The sequence below is a fragment of the Anguilla anguilla genome, chromosome 8 (assembly GCF_013347855.1).
Source record: "Anguilla anguilla isolate fAngAng1 chromosome 8, fAngAng1.pri, whole genome shotgun sequence".
NCBI lineage: Eukaryota > Metazoa > Chordata > Actinopteri > Anguilliformes > Anguillidae > Anguilla > Anguilla anguilla.
Genome location: NC_049208.1, coordinates 16,383,761 through 16,402,114, shown reverse-complemented (window position 1 = coordinate 16,402,114; position 18,354 = coordinate 16,383,761). Strand labels below are relative to the sequence as shown.

Sequence of the window (18,354 nt, the reverse complement as noted above, 5' to 3'; positions counted from 1 at the left end):
GGGTGTGAGTGTGTGGGTGTGTGTGAGTGTGTGTGTGTATGTGTGTGAGTGGGTGTGTGTGTATGTGTGTGTGTGTGTGTGTGGGTGAGTGGGTGTGTGTGTGTGTGTGTGGCTGTGGGTGTGTGTGTGAGTGTGTGTGTGTGTGTGTGGGTGTGTGTGGGTGTGAGTGGGTGTGAGTGTGTGTGTGTGTGTGTGAGTGTGTGTGGGTGTGGGTGAGTGGGTGTGAGTGTGTGTGGGTGTGAGTGTGTGTGTGTGTGTGTGTGAGTGTGTGTGTGTGTGTGTGTGGGTGTGGGTGTGGGTGTGTGTGCACGTGTGTGTGTATTAGAGCTTTTAGTCACGTGTGCATCAGTGGAAAATCCCCGGCTGTTTCACGGCAGAGCCGCAGACTCCCCTCGATCCTGCCGTTTATTTCTGGGGCTGCTAACGAGCGTCTAATTGAAATGTCTTCCACGCGGCGCTCCGTCTCGCCCGCGGCAGGCCCCCGGCGTGGCAGAGCGCTGGCGCCGCGTGGGGTGGGGCACGCAAAACTCACGGAAACGCACCGGGAGGCGCGGGACACTGACTCACACACCGAAGGAGACCGAGAGGTGAGACTGAGCCGGATACAGAGACGGGGAGAGCCAGAGTGCACGTGTGCACAGAGACAGTGAAGAGAGAGAGAGAGAGAAAGAGAGAGAGAGAGAGAGGGAGGAGGGTGAGAGAGAGAAAAAGAGAGAGAGAGAGTGTGTGTGAGAGAAAGAGAGGGGAGGGTGAGAGAGAAAAAGAGAGTGAGAGAGAGAGAGTGTGTGAGAGAGAGAGAGCTGGAATTAGTTTGCGTGATGCGGCAAAAATACAAACAGGCTCGTCACGCAAGACGCTTTCCTTCAGGTGACGTACCGACCGTCACTCCCACGGCCGTGCCTCTACGTGATTGGCCGAACGGCGGAGGGTGACATCACCGCGCCGCCGGAGAAGATGTCACGATGACTCCGGTCCCCGTCTTACATCATGGGCCCAAGCTGTGGATGGTGCGTCTTTTGGCCGGCTGGCGTTGGCACGGCCCGCGCTGGTGCGATCCAATCGCGTGGCTGCCTGCCATCTGCTCTTCATCAGCAGCTCCACGTGCCGCCTGGGGGAGGGGGAGGGGCCAGCCTGGCACCCTCAGAGTTTTACTGTTTTATAATAACCTTAATGTCAGAAAGACATGAAGCCAACAATGTTATCTGCGTGCGTCTGTGTCTGTCTGTGTGTTTAACTAAACAGGAAAAATATAAGGATAAAGTTTGGCTCAGTCAACTTGACTGAAATACAGCCAATTCAGTTGCGTCGGCTTGTCGCCACCCAAAGGCACACAGAGTTAATTAGTGTGTTTGCTTTGTATTTACACTGTATTTTAAGTAAAGGTTAATGTAACAATAATATATTGCTGGTTAAATGTGTTGTTCATTTTCAGCTTGTTGTCACACACAATTTTCATAGATATTTTAGGTCCTTGCTGCTTTTTGAGAGGCGGAGAGGAGCCCACACCTGTGTTTCTCACAGCACAGGCCTGTCTAATTCACAGATTCTTTTTGGGAGGTGGAGGGAGGGTGTCTGAGAACAAATAAGTATCCCAACACACACACACGCAGACACACACACAGACACACAATGTTCCAACTCCTGTCAGCCACACAGTTACGCTCCATTAAAATAATCAGAAATGAAATTTACTACAGAACTAGAATAATCAAGAAAACTCTTTTCATCCTGAATAAAAGCCGAGCGCAGCTGTCTCGTGTTTCTGTCCCTGTGCTGCGATGGGAAGGTCAATCCATTGAGTTTGTCATCTGTCATTCAAGAGCACAATTTTTCCCATAATTCTTCATGAACCCTCTATGTGGCCTCTAGTGAATTGAAAAAGTGTAATGCCAGAACACGAAGAGAATTATTCATTGCAGCCATTTAATGGATCTATTGGAATTTTGGGGGTTCAAACCCCTCCCCCACCCCCCCCCCCCCCCCCACGTCACTGGTTTCATCTGGCTTGCAGAGAATTACTATACATTCCTTAATGGGCTGCTGTAGCTGTTCACAATAGCTCTCCATACCGGTTCATTGAATCTGACTCTCTCTAACTCTAGCTGTTAGTGTTTAGCTTGATGTACTGAACATGCATCAAGATAATGGCCCTCTCAAGGTTGATAAATAGATGCTTTGTTTGTCCGACTGAACGCTCTCCCCATGTTTAGGTTTCTCTCGCTGAGCGCCAACCCAAAGTATTTTTAATTCTCGTTTCAATGCTTTCTTCATTTCTCAGTTTACCGTTGTCATCTCAGATTGGTCCTGTGGCAATTGGGCAAATATCCAACAGAGTGATTAACTGCTGGTAGTTTCACAAAAGTCTATAGGTTGAAATGAAGGGCACGACTGATCCTTCCCGAGAAAATGAAGCAAAGTTTTGATTTATTAATGCATTGGCCTTTGTCTGAGGGAGGCTTTGTAAGCTCTGACCCCTTGTTCTCTCCTCATTATCATATAAAGCAGATTTCCTCTCGCTTGTTCTAAAAAGCTCATCGTTCCGCTCGGTCATTCCATTCCTGGCCTGGCCGGTAAGAGTAAATAATATTTACCATAATTTTTTAGCCAAACAAAACTTCTCCTTTTATTTTTGCTCTGTCGCACTGTCGCACTAGCCAGACCAGACTGGACTTTAAACAGGCACGTCCGATGAAATGGATATTCACTTTTTTTGTGTGTGGCCAGTCGCCAGTGTCTCACAGATGAGCGCACACTCTTTCGAAGGAAAGACTACTGAACGTGTGGTTCCTCGCTCTCTGATGTTTGGGAGGACATATTAAGTGTTTATCAAATGTAATCGTCTTCTGTAGCCGTGGACTTGACAGAGACTTGCATGTTTCATTGTATGTGATGAGGTAGAGGATGCCTGCCTGATTAATAGGGTCCTCCTTGTTTGCTTTGCTGCTTGGCCCCCTAAAAATGAAGAGACAATAGATGAGGGTTTATTGTCCTCTATCTCCAGACAGACCAGTAGATGCAAGGACCTGCAAGGACAAAAATAAAAAAGCAATTGAATTGAATTGAGTAGGATTTTTCCTTCTACTGTCCCAGCTCACCAAATCACCTAATTTAATTGGACAGACTGACCCCTGACTCCGCCTCCCTGTTCCTTTCGCAGCTGGGGCCGAACACAAGGTGGGCTGGGCGTTCGGGTTGGGCCTGGAGCGGCTGGCCATGGTGCTGTACGGGATCCCCGACATCCGCCTCTTCTGGAGTGAGGACGAGCGCTTCCTCGGACAGTTTCATCTGCCCCACATCGACCAGGCCGTCACCTTCCAGGTAACTAGAGGAGGGGGTCAGGGGACACTATGCCACACGGCTCTTAAATGCACTTATCATTAAATTTTCACTCATTTACAGTACGTTGCTGTATAGGCCATTTCCACAGTGAATGCAATTTAAAGGTGTCTATGAAGGTATGCCCATGCAGTTATCACATTTGCCTGAGCTAATTGAGTATTAAATCTAAACTGACATGGCTGCCTCTTGGTTTTGGTCACAGTCTCATCTCTGCTGTGTATCTGATGTTTAATAGCAGCACTTAAGCTTCTTTCGGTCGTGTTAAATGGCAGAGCTGAGAGCAGCCCATAACTGATAGCGTGAACTGAAATAACCCCCGTGCGTTTTCATTGGCCTGCTGCCTGCATGGCGCTCAGAATCGACCTGGAGTGAACCCCAATACCTGCCTGATGGGAAACGGGCGTCCCTTCAATCGGTCCCCCTGTCCTATCACAGCCTGGGTAGCCCCTCTCCCTGATTTCCGCTGATTGGCGGGCGAGTGAAACGCTGAAGATGTGAAACTGCATTGGCTCTCTGACAGTCCTCCTCTCTCTCTCTCTCGCTCTCTCTCTCTCTGACACATTATCAGTCATTTAGAGCTTGTGTCTTCATCCCACGACAACCCGCCCCCTTCCCACCCCTGGCCGCCATCATACCTTCCTTCTCCTTCTCTTCCTCCTCCTCCTCCTCACTCCCTGCCACTGACATCAATCCGAGGGATGTTTCTGTGTCAGTCAAACTGTTACTTCCTATTGGCCTCTGAAGGATCGCTGCTTGTTTTGCTAATGGCGTTGGCACAGGGAAGGCAGGGGCCCATTACCATCGCCCTGGTCTGGCTCAGTTTATTTTAGGGCAGATTTTTCATGTATCATGTGTTGTTTTATTCGCCTGTGTAAATCTCAGCGTCTTTCTCCCAACTCAGACCCTGTCAATCCGTAAACACTGCGCAAGATCCGAGACCCAGCTGTGTCATCCTGAACTCTGAAAAAGGCTTTTTGGCCTCTGCGCGTGAATGCTTATTGTTTATTTGGAATAGCTTGGAAGTTATTTGTTCCTAAATGCACTGTGGCACCCGCAAGCCGGTCCATACAAACAGTTTTGTGTGTGTGTGTGTGTGTGTGTGTGTGTGTGTGTTTCTGCGTGTGTGTGTGCGTGTGTGTGTATGCATGTGTGCATGTGCATGCATGCATATGCGTTTGTGTATGCATGTGTGTATGTGCATTTGTGCGTCTGTGTGTATGTATGCATGCATGTGTGTATGTGCATTTGTATGTGTGTGTGTGTGTGTTTGTATGCGTGTGTGTCTGTCTCTGTGTCTGAGTTCATGTGTGCGTGTCTGTCTCTGTCTCTGTGTGTTTGTGTGAGTGTGTCTGTCTCTGTGTCTGTGTGTTTGTGACTGTCTGTGTGTGAATGTGTTGCTATGAGAGCACTTGTCAATTACTGCAACAACAAATGCGTTTCTCCTTAGTCATCCTCATCAATACGAACAAAAGCAGAGGGACCTGCGGAGAGCTGCACAGGACCCGTTGATGTAAAGGCCCTGCCTGAAAGCTTCACTGAGAGGTCTCTCATGCAGTGACTCATTAATATTTACAGTTTCGGGAGTTTCAGGGAGACAGAAATGAGGTTTAATTATACAAAATATTCATTCTTGTGAGCAAGAGAATATTCAAAAATACAAGATGTTTGCATTCCTACTCTGTGCAGGGCAAGTAGTGGCTCATTGTCAGCAATGCACAGAAAAGAGATATTTTGTAATTCGGGATGAATTTTGCTGTAGAATCCAACAGCCAGGGGATTTTGTTATTCCTTCTGCCGCCCAAGGGGAGGCGTCCCAGGATGTTTGGCTGGATTGTCTTTGACAACAGTTCAGGTATCAAGAGACGTTATGCTACCATGCAGTTATTGCAGACAGAGTGGTGCGTTTGCCCTGGGAGACAGCGTGTCCTGGTAGGTATGCATGACAAAAAGAATAAATAAATAAACAAACTTTTTCTCTCTTTATTTTCCAGGACTTCAGGCGTGCACCTTGATGGTGCACTTATGTGATTCTATCTTTGTACTCCAGCTCTAGTGGTGTTTGCTTACCATGTTTAATGCACTTTTGTAAATAGCTTTCGGTAAAAGCATCCCCCAAATGACTAAATTCTGAATTGATTGCACTATAGCAAACCCTCATAATGGTGTGGATAATTTTCCATTGCACTTGTTCCTCTTCTCAGGTTGTGTTCTTCCTGGAGTTGTGAAATTGTCCTGTCTTAATTGGCATTGATAAGGTACCTGTCAGAAGCGTTGTGACTACAGTGTGGAAGTGGCCAAGGTTTGTGGGGGAAGGATCCGATTGGTCAATGCAAATTCGATTCACAGTTTGGAATGCTAGTTTAGCTCCTCAAGTTCAGCTTTAATCAGTCTGATTTAGCTTTGCGTTATTCTGGCTTTTCTAGTCAAGTACATTTGATCTGATTGGACAGCTCTGGAGTTCAGGTCAGGGCTGGAATATCAGTCGTCCAATCTGTCCTCGAGCCAGTGCTTTTGGAATAACAGCCGCGCCAGCCGCTGTGTTCAGAGTGTCTGTATCCATTACGTCAGGGCTGAATTTAATACAGCCTGCACCCTACAGTACATCGATCAGCTGTGCGCTCAGCTGCAGATTGAGACACTTATGTCAGGCCTTTTAGCAACTTTGTCTTTCAAAGTCGGACAAAAGAAAAAAGAACCTTTTGACTCTGCAGCTGGAATTTTACCTTGATGAGTAATGAATGAATGGTAATGATTTGCATATACAGTCTTGTGTCTTCACCCAAAAAAGAACAAAGGGAAGCAGCAAGGACAGTAGTAGTGTTGTTATGGAAAATCTGCAAGATCACATTTTTTTAATCACCATCCTGTTTAGCTTTCTTCAATGTTTACAATTTATATATGGTGCGAATATTGAGGCTGAGGCTTTCATTGTGGCTTATGAGACACACGCATCATCTGGAGACGGTTTTTTTCCCTGCTGCATGTCAACTTTCCTGCTCCTTGCCTATCGGTGTGTTCTCCCATCACTTAAGCAGTAATTAAAATCCCCCATGCTCTGAAGGGGTCTCTTCATGTCAGCAGTTGTGGGGATGAGGCTGTGATCCACACTTCCTAACCATCCTCTGTCTCTCCTCCTCCTTCGCATCCTGGATGTGGCAGTAAAGCATGGCCCCCCTGCTCTGCTTCCCAGATGGCCAAACCGGGGAGAGGCTGGTATCAGGGCCGATGCATTCTGCCTGTCTTGTTTTACACGCCCCCCCCCACCCCCACCCCTCCTCCCTTTTCCAACCTGCTCTGGCCAGTAATGGGGCGTGACCGAGGCCAGTGCCCTGGGAGGCCCCTGCGTTTGCTCGGCCTACAGAATGGAAAGAAAGAACCTGTGGTGCCCCCCCTGCCCTGCGTGGTTCTGCCTCCCCTTATGTTCCAATAGGGATGGGCAGCAGGGTGAATGGGGGGGGAGATTGACTTTTAAATGAAATCACAGCGTTTTATTTTGGTCTCATAGCTGTGGGCAACGCATCATAATCAATCGACAATCACAGCCCTGTCAAATATTGTCATCTAATTACATTTTTAGGCACAATTTTGAACGGCTATGTCTTTTTATGCCAAGGTACTGAAAACTACAGTATTTACAGTGCAACCGTAACTGTGACAGACAGCCCTATGGTATAGCTTTGGGGAGCCTTGCATGCAGTATACTAGTGACCTGCCTGACAGGGTTTCTGTTCCACCATGTTCACTACAAGCCTAATCAGCTTCTTAGCAACTTGTTTCTGCTGAGAGGGGGTTAGATAGAGGTGAGATGGATGTGTCTCGCACTGGTGAAGTCTTCGGGGATTCAGGCTAGGCTAATAAATCCCGGAGTGGACTGTTTGTTGCGGCCTGAGTGGGATGGAACGGAGAGCCCCTCTTCCTCATACTCCTGCCGGTGGGAGGAGCCTCCTCTAAAATGGAGGCCCACCTGCCTCCCGTATTTCCCTCGCGGACCTAAACGGTCATTAACTGCAGGGCTGTGCCCAAAGAACAGGGCACCTGGAATGCAATTAGAGGCGCCATCTGAAGACGCCTCCCCCCCGGCGTGTTCCGAGGAGGCGGACCACGCTCAAATTACCCCGCGTCCCATCGCGGAGGGGGAGGAGGCTGATTTTCAGAAGGGACAGCCTTACAGTATGTTCTCCCTTCATCACAAATATCCTAAATGTATTCATATTTTGGCTGGTGTCACACTGAATCTGTGAGAGGCCTTGTGTCAGGACACATACATGGTTTTCATTTTGTTCCCATCGTTCAGCATTTCAGCAGCTTTTGGTCGCAATAATTCTTTGTTTATATTTATCTAACTGAAATTGTACGATATAATACGTAAAATGTCAGAATTCACACTATTGAAAATCCTTCCACAACACAGGCGGGTGATATCCCATGGTGCACTTGGTTTGTGATTCTGCATTCTGTTAAACCAGCTGCAAATGGTTTGTGATTCTGCATTCTGTTAGACATTTTTATAGTAAATCAAATTATGAACAGGGATTACACTTCTGACAAAAGCATTTTATGTGATGTAAATCACATTGTGCCCAGAGTTGTGTTAAGAAAAGGAATCACAATATCGATTGATTGTCTCACTCCTACTGATAAGACCATGTAAAGCTGCTATTGGCCAACAGGTTTGGCATGCTTAATTGTTCTCATAATTGCTGTCTTTTAATAGAAACTGGGCAGGATCCAGCAGAGAGTTCCATAAAATATCAGGCTACTGTAATTCATAAGCCTAAGTTTATGTAGTGTGTATTAAGGTGTCGTTTACTGCTTGCAATGGAGTTATATAGTGCCCATGAAAGACGATTGACAGAAAGTGCTACTGATATTTTGGATTGTAAGTGGTTTATGTTGTGATTTAATTTACAGTTTTGGTACCTTCTGGGACTTGTAAACTGGCCTCTGAATTGTGTTTGCCTAGTCTGGTCGCTATTTGGGGTTTACAGTATGTAATGCAATGGAGTGAGCCTAGGCCTGCCCTGGTTTCAGTGAGAAAGGGCATTAGAAGGTTCTAGAAACAGCACTGGGATGGTGTGGTGTGCTTGTGGGTATGAAATCTGGCCTCGTGCAGATTAGTGCTCGAATTCCTTAAAACAGAAGGAGTATCGCACGATGCGAAGATCAGCAAGAAGCAGCGCCATGAGTATCGACCCAACGCCTCTCAAGGGTACCTTCTCTTGCAAGCAAAGCGCATCTAAGAAAAACTTGCCCAAAATGTCGCTGTCTGCCACTTAGTTTATGGCAGGTCGTTTCTCTGTTTGAATGCCTGGACATAAATAACTTCTGATTTAATGTATGCAAATGACTTTTAGGGCTGTGAAATGGTTTATGGGTTTTATTATCAAAGTAACAACTTTGGATTGTTAACAGGGAAACTTAATTAGATGGAATTCCCAGCCTTGTTATCTCCTGCCTTAAAACTCATATGCAGTGATCATGGTGAGAATAAAGAGACAAAACTGGAGAGCCGCAAATTATGCCACATTACTCTCAAAACCCCTTTGATTACGGGAAACTGATCTGATCCTTACCCAGCATGCACTGCTACTTGTGCGTCTATTCTTCTACCTTTCGTGAATAGTCAGTAAAACCTTATTAAGTGAAGGCCTGCAGCTGCACTCCTTATGTAATACCATTGGGGTGATGTGTAGGAATAGTAATTTTTTTGAGGACATTTGATTTATGACAGCTGTTGTCTCTGGGAGCATAAAGTCCTTTTCCTTTGGCTACACATCTCGGTTTAGTGGAATAATAATGTAGCCACACACTGTTTAAATTCTCCAGGTGATTTATTTACAAACCAACAGTGTTGGTTCTGTCTGCATGGCCTTCACCTGATTACTGAGGGGCTGCACCTGGCCTGTTAGTCCGTGTATGAGTGGATATGACACGGTGAAGCTTACAGAACTAAAAGGGATATATTATTCAGGAAAAGATAACAATGCATTAGGAAAAACTAGTAATAGATTAATAATTAATTCATGCAGAATCCTGTCAAGTAGGTATTTCGAAGGACATGAATAATTTAAATATCAAATGTGATGGGACAAATGAGGGTGTTCTGCCGGTGAGCATGTGTTCATAACGGACGGTGGTGTAGTGTAGTGATTAGGGAACCCGGCTTGTAACGTGACGCTGCCATTGTACTCTTTAGCAAGGTGCTCAAACTGAATTACAAGGCAAATATCCGGTTGTATAAATGGATTGTATATAAAGAATATAAGCTGTGTAAGTCTCTCTGAATAAGAGTGTCTGCTAAATGCCTAAAATGTAAATGTAACTTCTATCCTCCAAAGACAATAGATTTTTATGGGCTCAAATTTTTCCATTCAGTCTGTACCCCAAGTCCAGCAAGAGAATACATGAATGCATTATTATATAAATATTATTTTACATTTTTCATAATAAAAGCAATAACTACATCTGAACGAAACACGTGGCTGCAAATATAGGAAATAAAATGTGTAACAATACAAAGCCTCCAAACATTGCAAACATTACAAGTGCTGTAGTTAAATGCATGGATAAGTACAACTGTCTTCCACATTCAAATTCTTCATTAAGGCCTCTAATTACTTGCTCAGACCCATTATAAACATGTGTTAATGTCACCACCGTCTGTTGCATTTGTAAGCTGCAGCATATATGACAGTTGTGCTAATCATACTTGATTATGTCATATCCAGCTAATATGCTGATGTGTGTATTTAACAGCTGTGGTCCAGCTCTTCAGTGAACCCATGAATACTCTGTAGGTCAAGATGTTTCTGGTTTTTAAACTGAGGGCATCTACACTGGGAGGATATGGGGTACAGGGCGTATTAAGGGACAAAAAAAACGGCAAAACGGCAACGGCAAAAAAAAAAAAAAGTCTTCTTCCATCACTACATGTTCCCCCTTTGCTTTTATGCTTATCTCAGTATAATGTATTTTTATACTTGCATTGACACATTTCATAAGTGTCTTAATGGTGCTTTACAGGTAATTCAGTTAAATGGCATTTTTAGGCCTTTGATGTTCCAAGTCAGATTAATTATACTGGATTTATCATTTGGAATGTAAACTTGCGGTAACGGCTGGGGATGTTGGCTTTGATTTAGTCCAGAGGGTTTTATTTTTAACACGCACTGAACAGAATCCAAATTACTCTTTGGTTTAAATAGCGAGCCACTGCATTTCTGAACACTGGCAGATTTTCATTTCTTCTCATTTGTGTTTCTTTGCTCTTAATCTGAGATACAGTTGTCCATGCGTTAAGTGTACGATAAGCTCTTTGATTTTAATGAGGTTTTTATTGAAATGTTGGCCTCAAACATTCAACAGATTCTCACCAATTTTCCCAGTGAGGAGTTGTATATGTTTCTCATTTCCTAACCTAAATTATTCAGTTATTTTTCTGCATCATTTGTTATTGGTTTTCTTCTTTTTCCTCAGCCTTTGAGCAAATACCCCCCCTTGCTGAACGACATTTCCTTCTGGCTGCCAGCACAGGGCTACAGTGAGAACGACTTCTATGACCTTGTGAGAAGTATCGGAGGTGACCTGGTGGAGAAGGTTTCCCTTGTCGACCAGTTCACGAACCCAAAGTAAGCTTGCACACCTCTGATACATGTGTTAACATTCTCTGTTCATGATGAATGCTTTCATTACAAACCCCACTTACTATGAACACTTTGAGAGTTGAACCATGATGGCACAGTGAGCCAAGCATAAGCATTCCTAAAGTAGGACTTGTACAAACTGACACAGCACAAGTGGAAAAAAATGACTTTCTTCCAGCAGTGTTTTGACTCAGTGTATTTTTGCCTACCTGGGCTCCTCAATGGTGAATAAGCAGCTGAAAATAGCTTGTGCTTTGTACTACAGAGGTGTGTATCTTTTAATCTGTACTTACATGCTGCTGAGTCACTGTGCTCTGTCCTTATTCTCACACTGTACTAAGTCACACAGGTGTGGTTGTTCAACCGATTTTGAGTGTCACCTCTGTACCTCTCCCATTTATTCGTCTTATGAAAGAGGCCGGTTGTCCATCTTGAAGGACACTTAATGAAAGTACAGTATTACAGAGAAGTTTGAAGAGTAGATGTATTTGTAGGAGTACTGAAAAAAATGGCAGTGCTTTTTAACGGTATCCCAGAATGCCTTTAGACTCATGGAAGAATCTGCTGTGCTTAAGCTTTGAACTCTGTTCTTTGCCCATGGTCATTTCCAAATGGCCCATGTCCTCCCTTGACTCTAATGGGAAGTGTACATGAAGCACATTTAGAGGTTATAAGTGTGATGGATAAATGTTTGTGTATAGGAGAGCGCTTGTTATGGTGTCAGTCACAAATGACTCCAACTAATGACTGCATAATTACCTTAATATATTTTAGGTGCTATAATGAGCATTTGGGCTTTCAAAGGTTGCTTTCCTTCATTCTGGCAGTTGTGGTCTTGGTTAGGTTATCTTGCTTATTTATTCATTTAATCATGCAAGACCCTCCTATTATTTATGCTAATGACTTTTCAGGTTCACAAGAGATAGAGATTTGTATCCATAAACATGACACAGCACTTTAGCCGAATATCCATTCTGGAGCAGCTTGTGCCAAACCCTTGTGTTTTTTGTTATGGTATTTCAGACATTTCTAAACGGTTAAAATGAAAATTCTTTGAATATGTTTTTGACCGTGGTCAGGTAAAAATTGGTGATTTGTGGTTGTGGTCATGGATTCATATCCCAGGAAGGGGACCTGGTGGTGAAGTGTTGGTTCTGTGTTAATGGTTTTCACTAGTGAACTGTCTAAGGTAAAAGCTGACCGTGCCACCAAATGACCAATTCTGTTAGTCCTCAGCTGGAGGCATGCAGTATGCTTACTCACAGAGCTTAAAGAATTGCCCTTAGGCACAAATTTCATAAGACAATGTACCCAGCCTGACAGTGAAATACAGAGGCATCGTTTTTCACACTATAGCATGGTGGTCAATACTCAGATTTCTTGACACTCTTCATGAAAATGCATAATTGCAAATAGGTTTTCTTGCAGTAGAAAATGCATGTCAATTAGTCTCTCTGTTTATGTGAAGAAATGAGGAAAAATTTAATGATACATTATTAAAAAGCCATTATCACTGATATCAAATGAATACTGTCTGAATTATTCACCTATTCATACTTGTCCTATAGCTCTGTGATTGCCTTTTAGCTCTGTGATTGTGTTGAAAGGGGCCAAAGGGTTAATTAGGTAATGCCTGTTTGAGAAGGAGAGTAAAAAAAAAACAGAAGTACAGCACATTAATTCCTGATCTTTGCACTTATGTTTGCATTGCAAGTCGATCTGCATAAGAGTAACATTAGATAAGATTTTTCAAACCACAAAAAGTGCACCTCTAACAGGGCCTTGCTGAATGCAGTGTTAAAACTCCAGCCCACTGTGGCTCTACCACTAATAATGGATCTGTCACCTGTTTCTCTCTGAGGCCTCAGACTCACTAGAATCACATTCTTTGCATTTGTGTTTGTCATTACTGAGTAAAATACTTTAAAATGAAATGAACAAAAGGATTTAAGTTTTGTGAATGTTTATGTCGTTTTTATGTGAATAAGCAAGTAGCCTATCAGGGGGCAATAAGACAGATTATGCATTTAGATATATTAATAAATTATATGTTGAACTAGTTGTAGATCTACTGCAGATTTTTTGCAATTCTTGTATAAATTTTTCTTTTTCCGGATGACCTGTGTAGTGGCCATTATGAATTATTTACCTTCGGTGTTTGCTGTGGGACAGGAAGAGGAGGGGGAAGATAGACATTGGAAAGAGAAGCAGGGAGAGAGGGGGAAGGAGAAATGGAGAGCCATGAAAAAAAGAGAAGGGAGAAGATAAATGCTTTTTGGGAGAAGCGAGACAGGAGGGAGGGAGGGAGAGAAAGAGAGAGATTACTCACCGGCATTTGGCCAATGGCTGTTCTCCGTGATGGACCCCAAAGGAGCTCTGGACTTGTTTAATGTGGGGCCTGGCAACAAGGCCCCTCTGGAGTTATTCCTGGGGGGCGGGGGTGGGGCAGGCGGGCTAATTTGTGCCCTTACAACCCCAAACCCCACCCCCCCCTCCCCCCCTTCTCCCCCTTTACTGGCTGCCGCAAAGCAGACGGCCCAGGGTGGCGAAAGCGGAAGAGATGAAGACATAACTCACTGGGCGACAGCAACCAGAGAACTGAAGCGACGTGATGTATGATGTATCAATGAATCATTATTTAACGCCATGTGTTCTGCGTCGAAAAACAAACATGGATCCCGCACCATGATTAATGGCCAAAGAGCCCTGCGTCTTACCATAACAGAATATGAATATAAAAATATATGAGACCACGGCCTTATATTTATCACCCCACGAGTCCGGTTTATGGAGTTACAGGATACTTCGTTTGCTGACATTAAAATATTGCACGGGTGATGCTTTGTGAGGTTTAATTGACACAGCGCCGTGGTATTACTTGGATGAATTAAACATGACCGGGTTGCTGCAGATTTATTCTTAATGACGCCCACTCTGGGAGCTACCGGTAAACTCTGTGTAACTGGGGTCAGAGGTCACCGAGATCTGCCTGGCTTACTCTGCCTTAGCCCCAGGAATGAATCAATTAACACCCCCTCACTCAGCAGTGTCAGGAGCAGCCCAGCCCAAGGCTTTGGACGCAGTGAAACCACTTTGGCCCTGTGTCAGGGACAGAGAAAATTCAGCAGCGTTCAGTGCGGCGATTAGCATGTTGTTATGGTGGTGGCATTGAGACGAATGGTTCTTATTAGGCTGTGCCGGATTCTGTGGCGGGGGGGGGGGGGGGGGTGGTCATCTTCTGTTCTGTGTCCTGAAGAAACTTCCGGTGGAGCTGAAAAAAAATTCAACATCTCCCAAAAATAGTTTTACATTCTCTGCCCTCCGCAAATGTAATTTGTCTGTTCTGTAAACAGTGTCTTTCACAATGTGATGGATCTGTGCTTTAATTGTCACAGTTGTGGCACCCAATGCTTCAAAGATATGGACAGCTTTCCACCAGAACAGTCAATACCAATGACTGATTCCTCGTTTTTCCACACAACACAATAAATCACAGCGTTGTATTGTTTCAAAAATATTGCTGCTAAAAGCTAATATTCATGGTGTCATTCATCACCTATAGTTTAATGTCAGTTATTGCATTGGGAGCATCGATAATTTATCGGCCTGTGCTCTTGGGGATCTATAGATATTATATTTGTGCTCTGAAATTCTACTTTTGCTTTACTCTACTACTAAAACATACAGTACATGCATTGTTTTATTTATGCTTTTATTTAATATGCTGTATTGACTACTACTATTGGATGTGATCCTGATGCATCATCACTGTTCATTGGCTAAACCTGTATATAGTACACACTAATGTAAGTCACTTTGTTTAAGACAAAGATTTGGTCTGAGCTTCTTCAATATTTGCAAATTGAAATTCAATAGAGAATGCTAAGTAACTATTGTATGCAAATCTATATCTATAAATATATAAATCAATGGTATGTTAATGCTATCTCAACAAGATTGAAAACTAGAGGGCTTCCACTTTATCAGATTAGCGGATAGTCTCATCCAGGCCAGTTTGCAGGATTGCATTTTTCATTCTGTCCATTTATACAGGAAGATATTTATTGAATCGATGCAGGTGAGGCATCTCACCGAAGGATAAATCATTGCTGAATGAAACTTATGAGATATCACTGTCATTTAGAGATCCAGTTTCCTGATCACTGTGCTGCGGTCAGTCTGGTTCTGTGCATATTGCTTTAGTTTGTGAGTATGAGCACTAGAAACTCTACAGTATAAGATTTAACCCTGAAATAAATACTCATTTTCACTTCTGTTTACCGCCCATATCTATAATAAATACTATATATACCTTTGGTTGTGTGTTCAGGCACTGTATACGTCATCATTGGGAAAGAGCTTACTGCTCATTGTGTCATTTGGTTGAACACATGAAAATAATGTACATAGAAATGGAAGACGCATCATGGATTAATCATCTGACTTTGTCTTAGCCATCCAGGTGCACTGTAAAGGTGGGTGGGTGGTTGCGTGTGTGGGAGTGTGGGAGAAGATCTCTCTTCATTCTCTGTGTCTGCATCCTCAGGCGGTGCGGTTGTATGCTCAGCAGACACTTGCGTATTTGTGTCGTCTTGCCGGCCTGACGTCCGTCAGCAGTGCCTTTCGTCCCCTCTCCAGTCAGTGCGCCAGCGCCTCCCTCACAGAGCAGCGCACTGATGAAGCGAGGTCCGCGGCAGCAGTGCTTCATCTGAATAATTGCAGTGGGACGATAATGTGGCCGATAATGCCGTCCGAGGTATTGACTGATGGTTTGTGAGAGATGAAGGGTGCAGACTGTCCCTCTCTGAGCAGATTAAATTCTCTTGAATTGTTCGGTTGCCCGCGTATCCTAGCAGGCCTTTGTAAATCAGCCAAGTGAAGGCCATCTACTTGCTGCGTGTGCACAAACACTGTCCCTAGAGCATGACTCACATTCAAATACCAATATTTGCTCACATACGTCAATGTAATTTCAAGACTTTTTAATGTATAAATGGAAATTATATTTATTCTAACTTTTTATAGAAATATCCCAAGTGGGCTTTAACTTTTTCTTTTAACTATTTTTTTGTTTTTCTTTTCATTTGCACAATACTGCATACACAGTTTTATAGGGAATTTTTGTCTTGTTTTATTTTGTGTCAGTATTTACTAATTCTTTTCTTTTTTTGGGTCAGTCAAGTGTCATTAAGCCCGACAGGAAGTGAGGTGTGCACTTTACCTCTATGATTGGCAGTGGAGGAAGCCCCTCCCCTTCTGAAGGCAGCAGTGTCACCAGCTTGTCAGCTGAGTCAGTAAAACTCCTTGTGAAGGAGCCTGGTTTCCTCTTACTCTCCCAGGGAGCCCTGATGAGCTCGGAAAGTCGCAAATTGAGCAGAAAAAAAAACACTCCCTGTCAAAAATAACTGCTACTGTTTCACACATTCGTCCGGCGCTCCTTATCTCACCGACAGGGTTGGAAATGTGGCGGCTTCAAACGTTTGCGTTTGAATGAATTTTGACTGCGTTCACAGGTTTCCTCCATTCTTGCTGCTGTGAATTGTTTTGCACCTTGCAATAAAGATAGTGGGACTATGGGATAATGTTGGCCGTTGGGTAAAGCACGCAGGCCATTTACAGTCCTGTGCCTAAGACCTGTTAGATTTAGCAGGACATGTACATTGGTCATTTTGTAACATCACATAGGATGGTTCTGGTCCTATATTTTGCCGAAGACCTGTTTAATTTAGCCAGACTTGTACATTGGTTGGTTTGACAGTTCTGCAGCTGGCTGGGACTTGGCATGTACGAGCATGGAGAATGTCTAACGGCAGTTATTACAGACCACGGCTGACAGCAGCACCATCTTATTAAGAAAAGAGCTGCTTTCCCCTTGTAAATGCGCTCGCGTGTACCTTTCCTCTGAAAATGGGTCTAAACTCCATGGAGCTAAGTATTGTTTTGAACAAGAACTGCTGCCTGCCTGTTTTTAATATTTCTGTAGCAAAGGAGGAAATAAAGATGATGGTAGCTGTTTATCATGACTGTGGTTGATAAATATAGTAAGTGCAGATGAATGATTCCAAAGAAGCTACAGGTAACATGTTGGTCATGAAGTGGTGGGTGATGGGAAATATGCCCTTGGAACTGTTGTAGCCACTGGAGCTAAGCTAACTGAAACACTGCGCCTCGCAGTTGGTTCTCTGAGAAATTCAGTGGCTTCACCGTGTCAAACTTAGTCTACATACAGCATCCACATTATGACACATTAAGCTACATGCTAATGACATCTCTCTTTCAAGCTTGGTACCGCTGTTTCAGTAAAGTGATGTAGAACTCAGTTTACTCAGGCTGATTTCCAGAAGTGGCTTTGAGCAACAGGGGAAAAGGCTTGAGTGGGGAGCACTTATGATCAGGAAATGCATAATCAGGACACAGTTATGTTGAAATTGGAAGAGTGTGATGGTGACTGGAGATGTGGGCATATACTGTAAGCAAAGACCTTTGAGGATCAAATCCTAGCAAGAGCCAATACTGTGGTATCTATATGCCATTTATTTTGCCTGAATTGCTTCATTAACTATTCAGCTGTATAACTTGGATGCTATGCTAAATAATGTAATCCTTGTAAACCACATAGGATATGGGTGCCTAGAAAACAAATAGGTAATGTAACATACTATTATATTATACACACACGGTGGTGTGAAGTCAATCCTGCTGTCTGTCCCACTGAACCAGTGACTGTAGCCAATTAAACGAGTGCCTTTGTTCCTTTGTTCTTCGAAGGAACATTATACATGGTAGTTAATGTGACTTATTACTCAATAGCCAGCCTTGCAGGATTTCTAGGAATTTGTGAATATACAATGAGAGAGAGAGAGAGAGTGAGAGTGAGAGTATACAGAGAAACGGTGTCAAAATTCTCGCAACAAAAAGAACCCTGCAGTCAGGAGGGTTCTAAAAAGCGCCGTGTTCAGCAGAGACTGTGCCCTGGCAGATCAAAGGCTATACGTGAGTTCTAGAATGTTCTGCACTGCAGAGTGCTTTTGGGCGGTGGGGGTGCTGTTAGGGTTTCTGGTTTCTGCCAAGCGGAAGGGAGCTTTTTGCAGTGATGTTTGTTCAATGATTTTTGTTTAGTCATTTTTGGGTGAGGGGGCATCAGAATCTGTCAGAGGTTATGGAATTTTTTTTTTCAGTATGAATGCTGAATAACATCCTGGAGTTATGAGTTGTTGTTAGGACTAAAAAGAAATCTCCCTGGATTTGAGCCTTGGTGCTTTTTAATGCCATTCGTATGTTAAAGGCATGTCTTTGCAAATTGAGTGAGAAATGTAAAAATAATTAGGGGAGGAAATCCATTTTTGCTTGGCAAAGAGGCTGGAGGTCAGTG

At 43.7% G+C, this 18,354-nt stretch overlaps 1 protein-coding gene across 7 annotated transcripts in view; it reads left to right on the top strand.

Moving 5' to 3' along the window:
* LOC118233673 (phenylalanine--tRNA ligase, mitochondrial-like) overlaps positions 1-18,354 on the top strand; it is an 87,038-nt gene that overhangs the window by 47,290 nt on the left and 21,394 nt on the right. For 6 of the 7 annotated variants that reach the window (XM_035429500.1, XM_035429501.1, XM_035429505.1 and 3 more), the window contains 2 exons: positions 3,158-3,318; positions 10,816-10,967. In XM_035429500.1, coding sequence (XP_035285391.1) covers positions 3,158-3,318; positions 10,816-10,967 — 313 coding nt within the window. Of the gene's footprint in view, positions 1-3,157; positions 3,319-10,815; positions 10,968-11,449; positions 11,452-18,354 lie in introns of all 7 variants that reach the window. The other variant, XM_035429506.1, reaches the window with a different exon arrangement.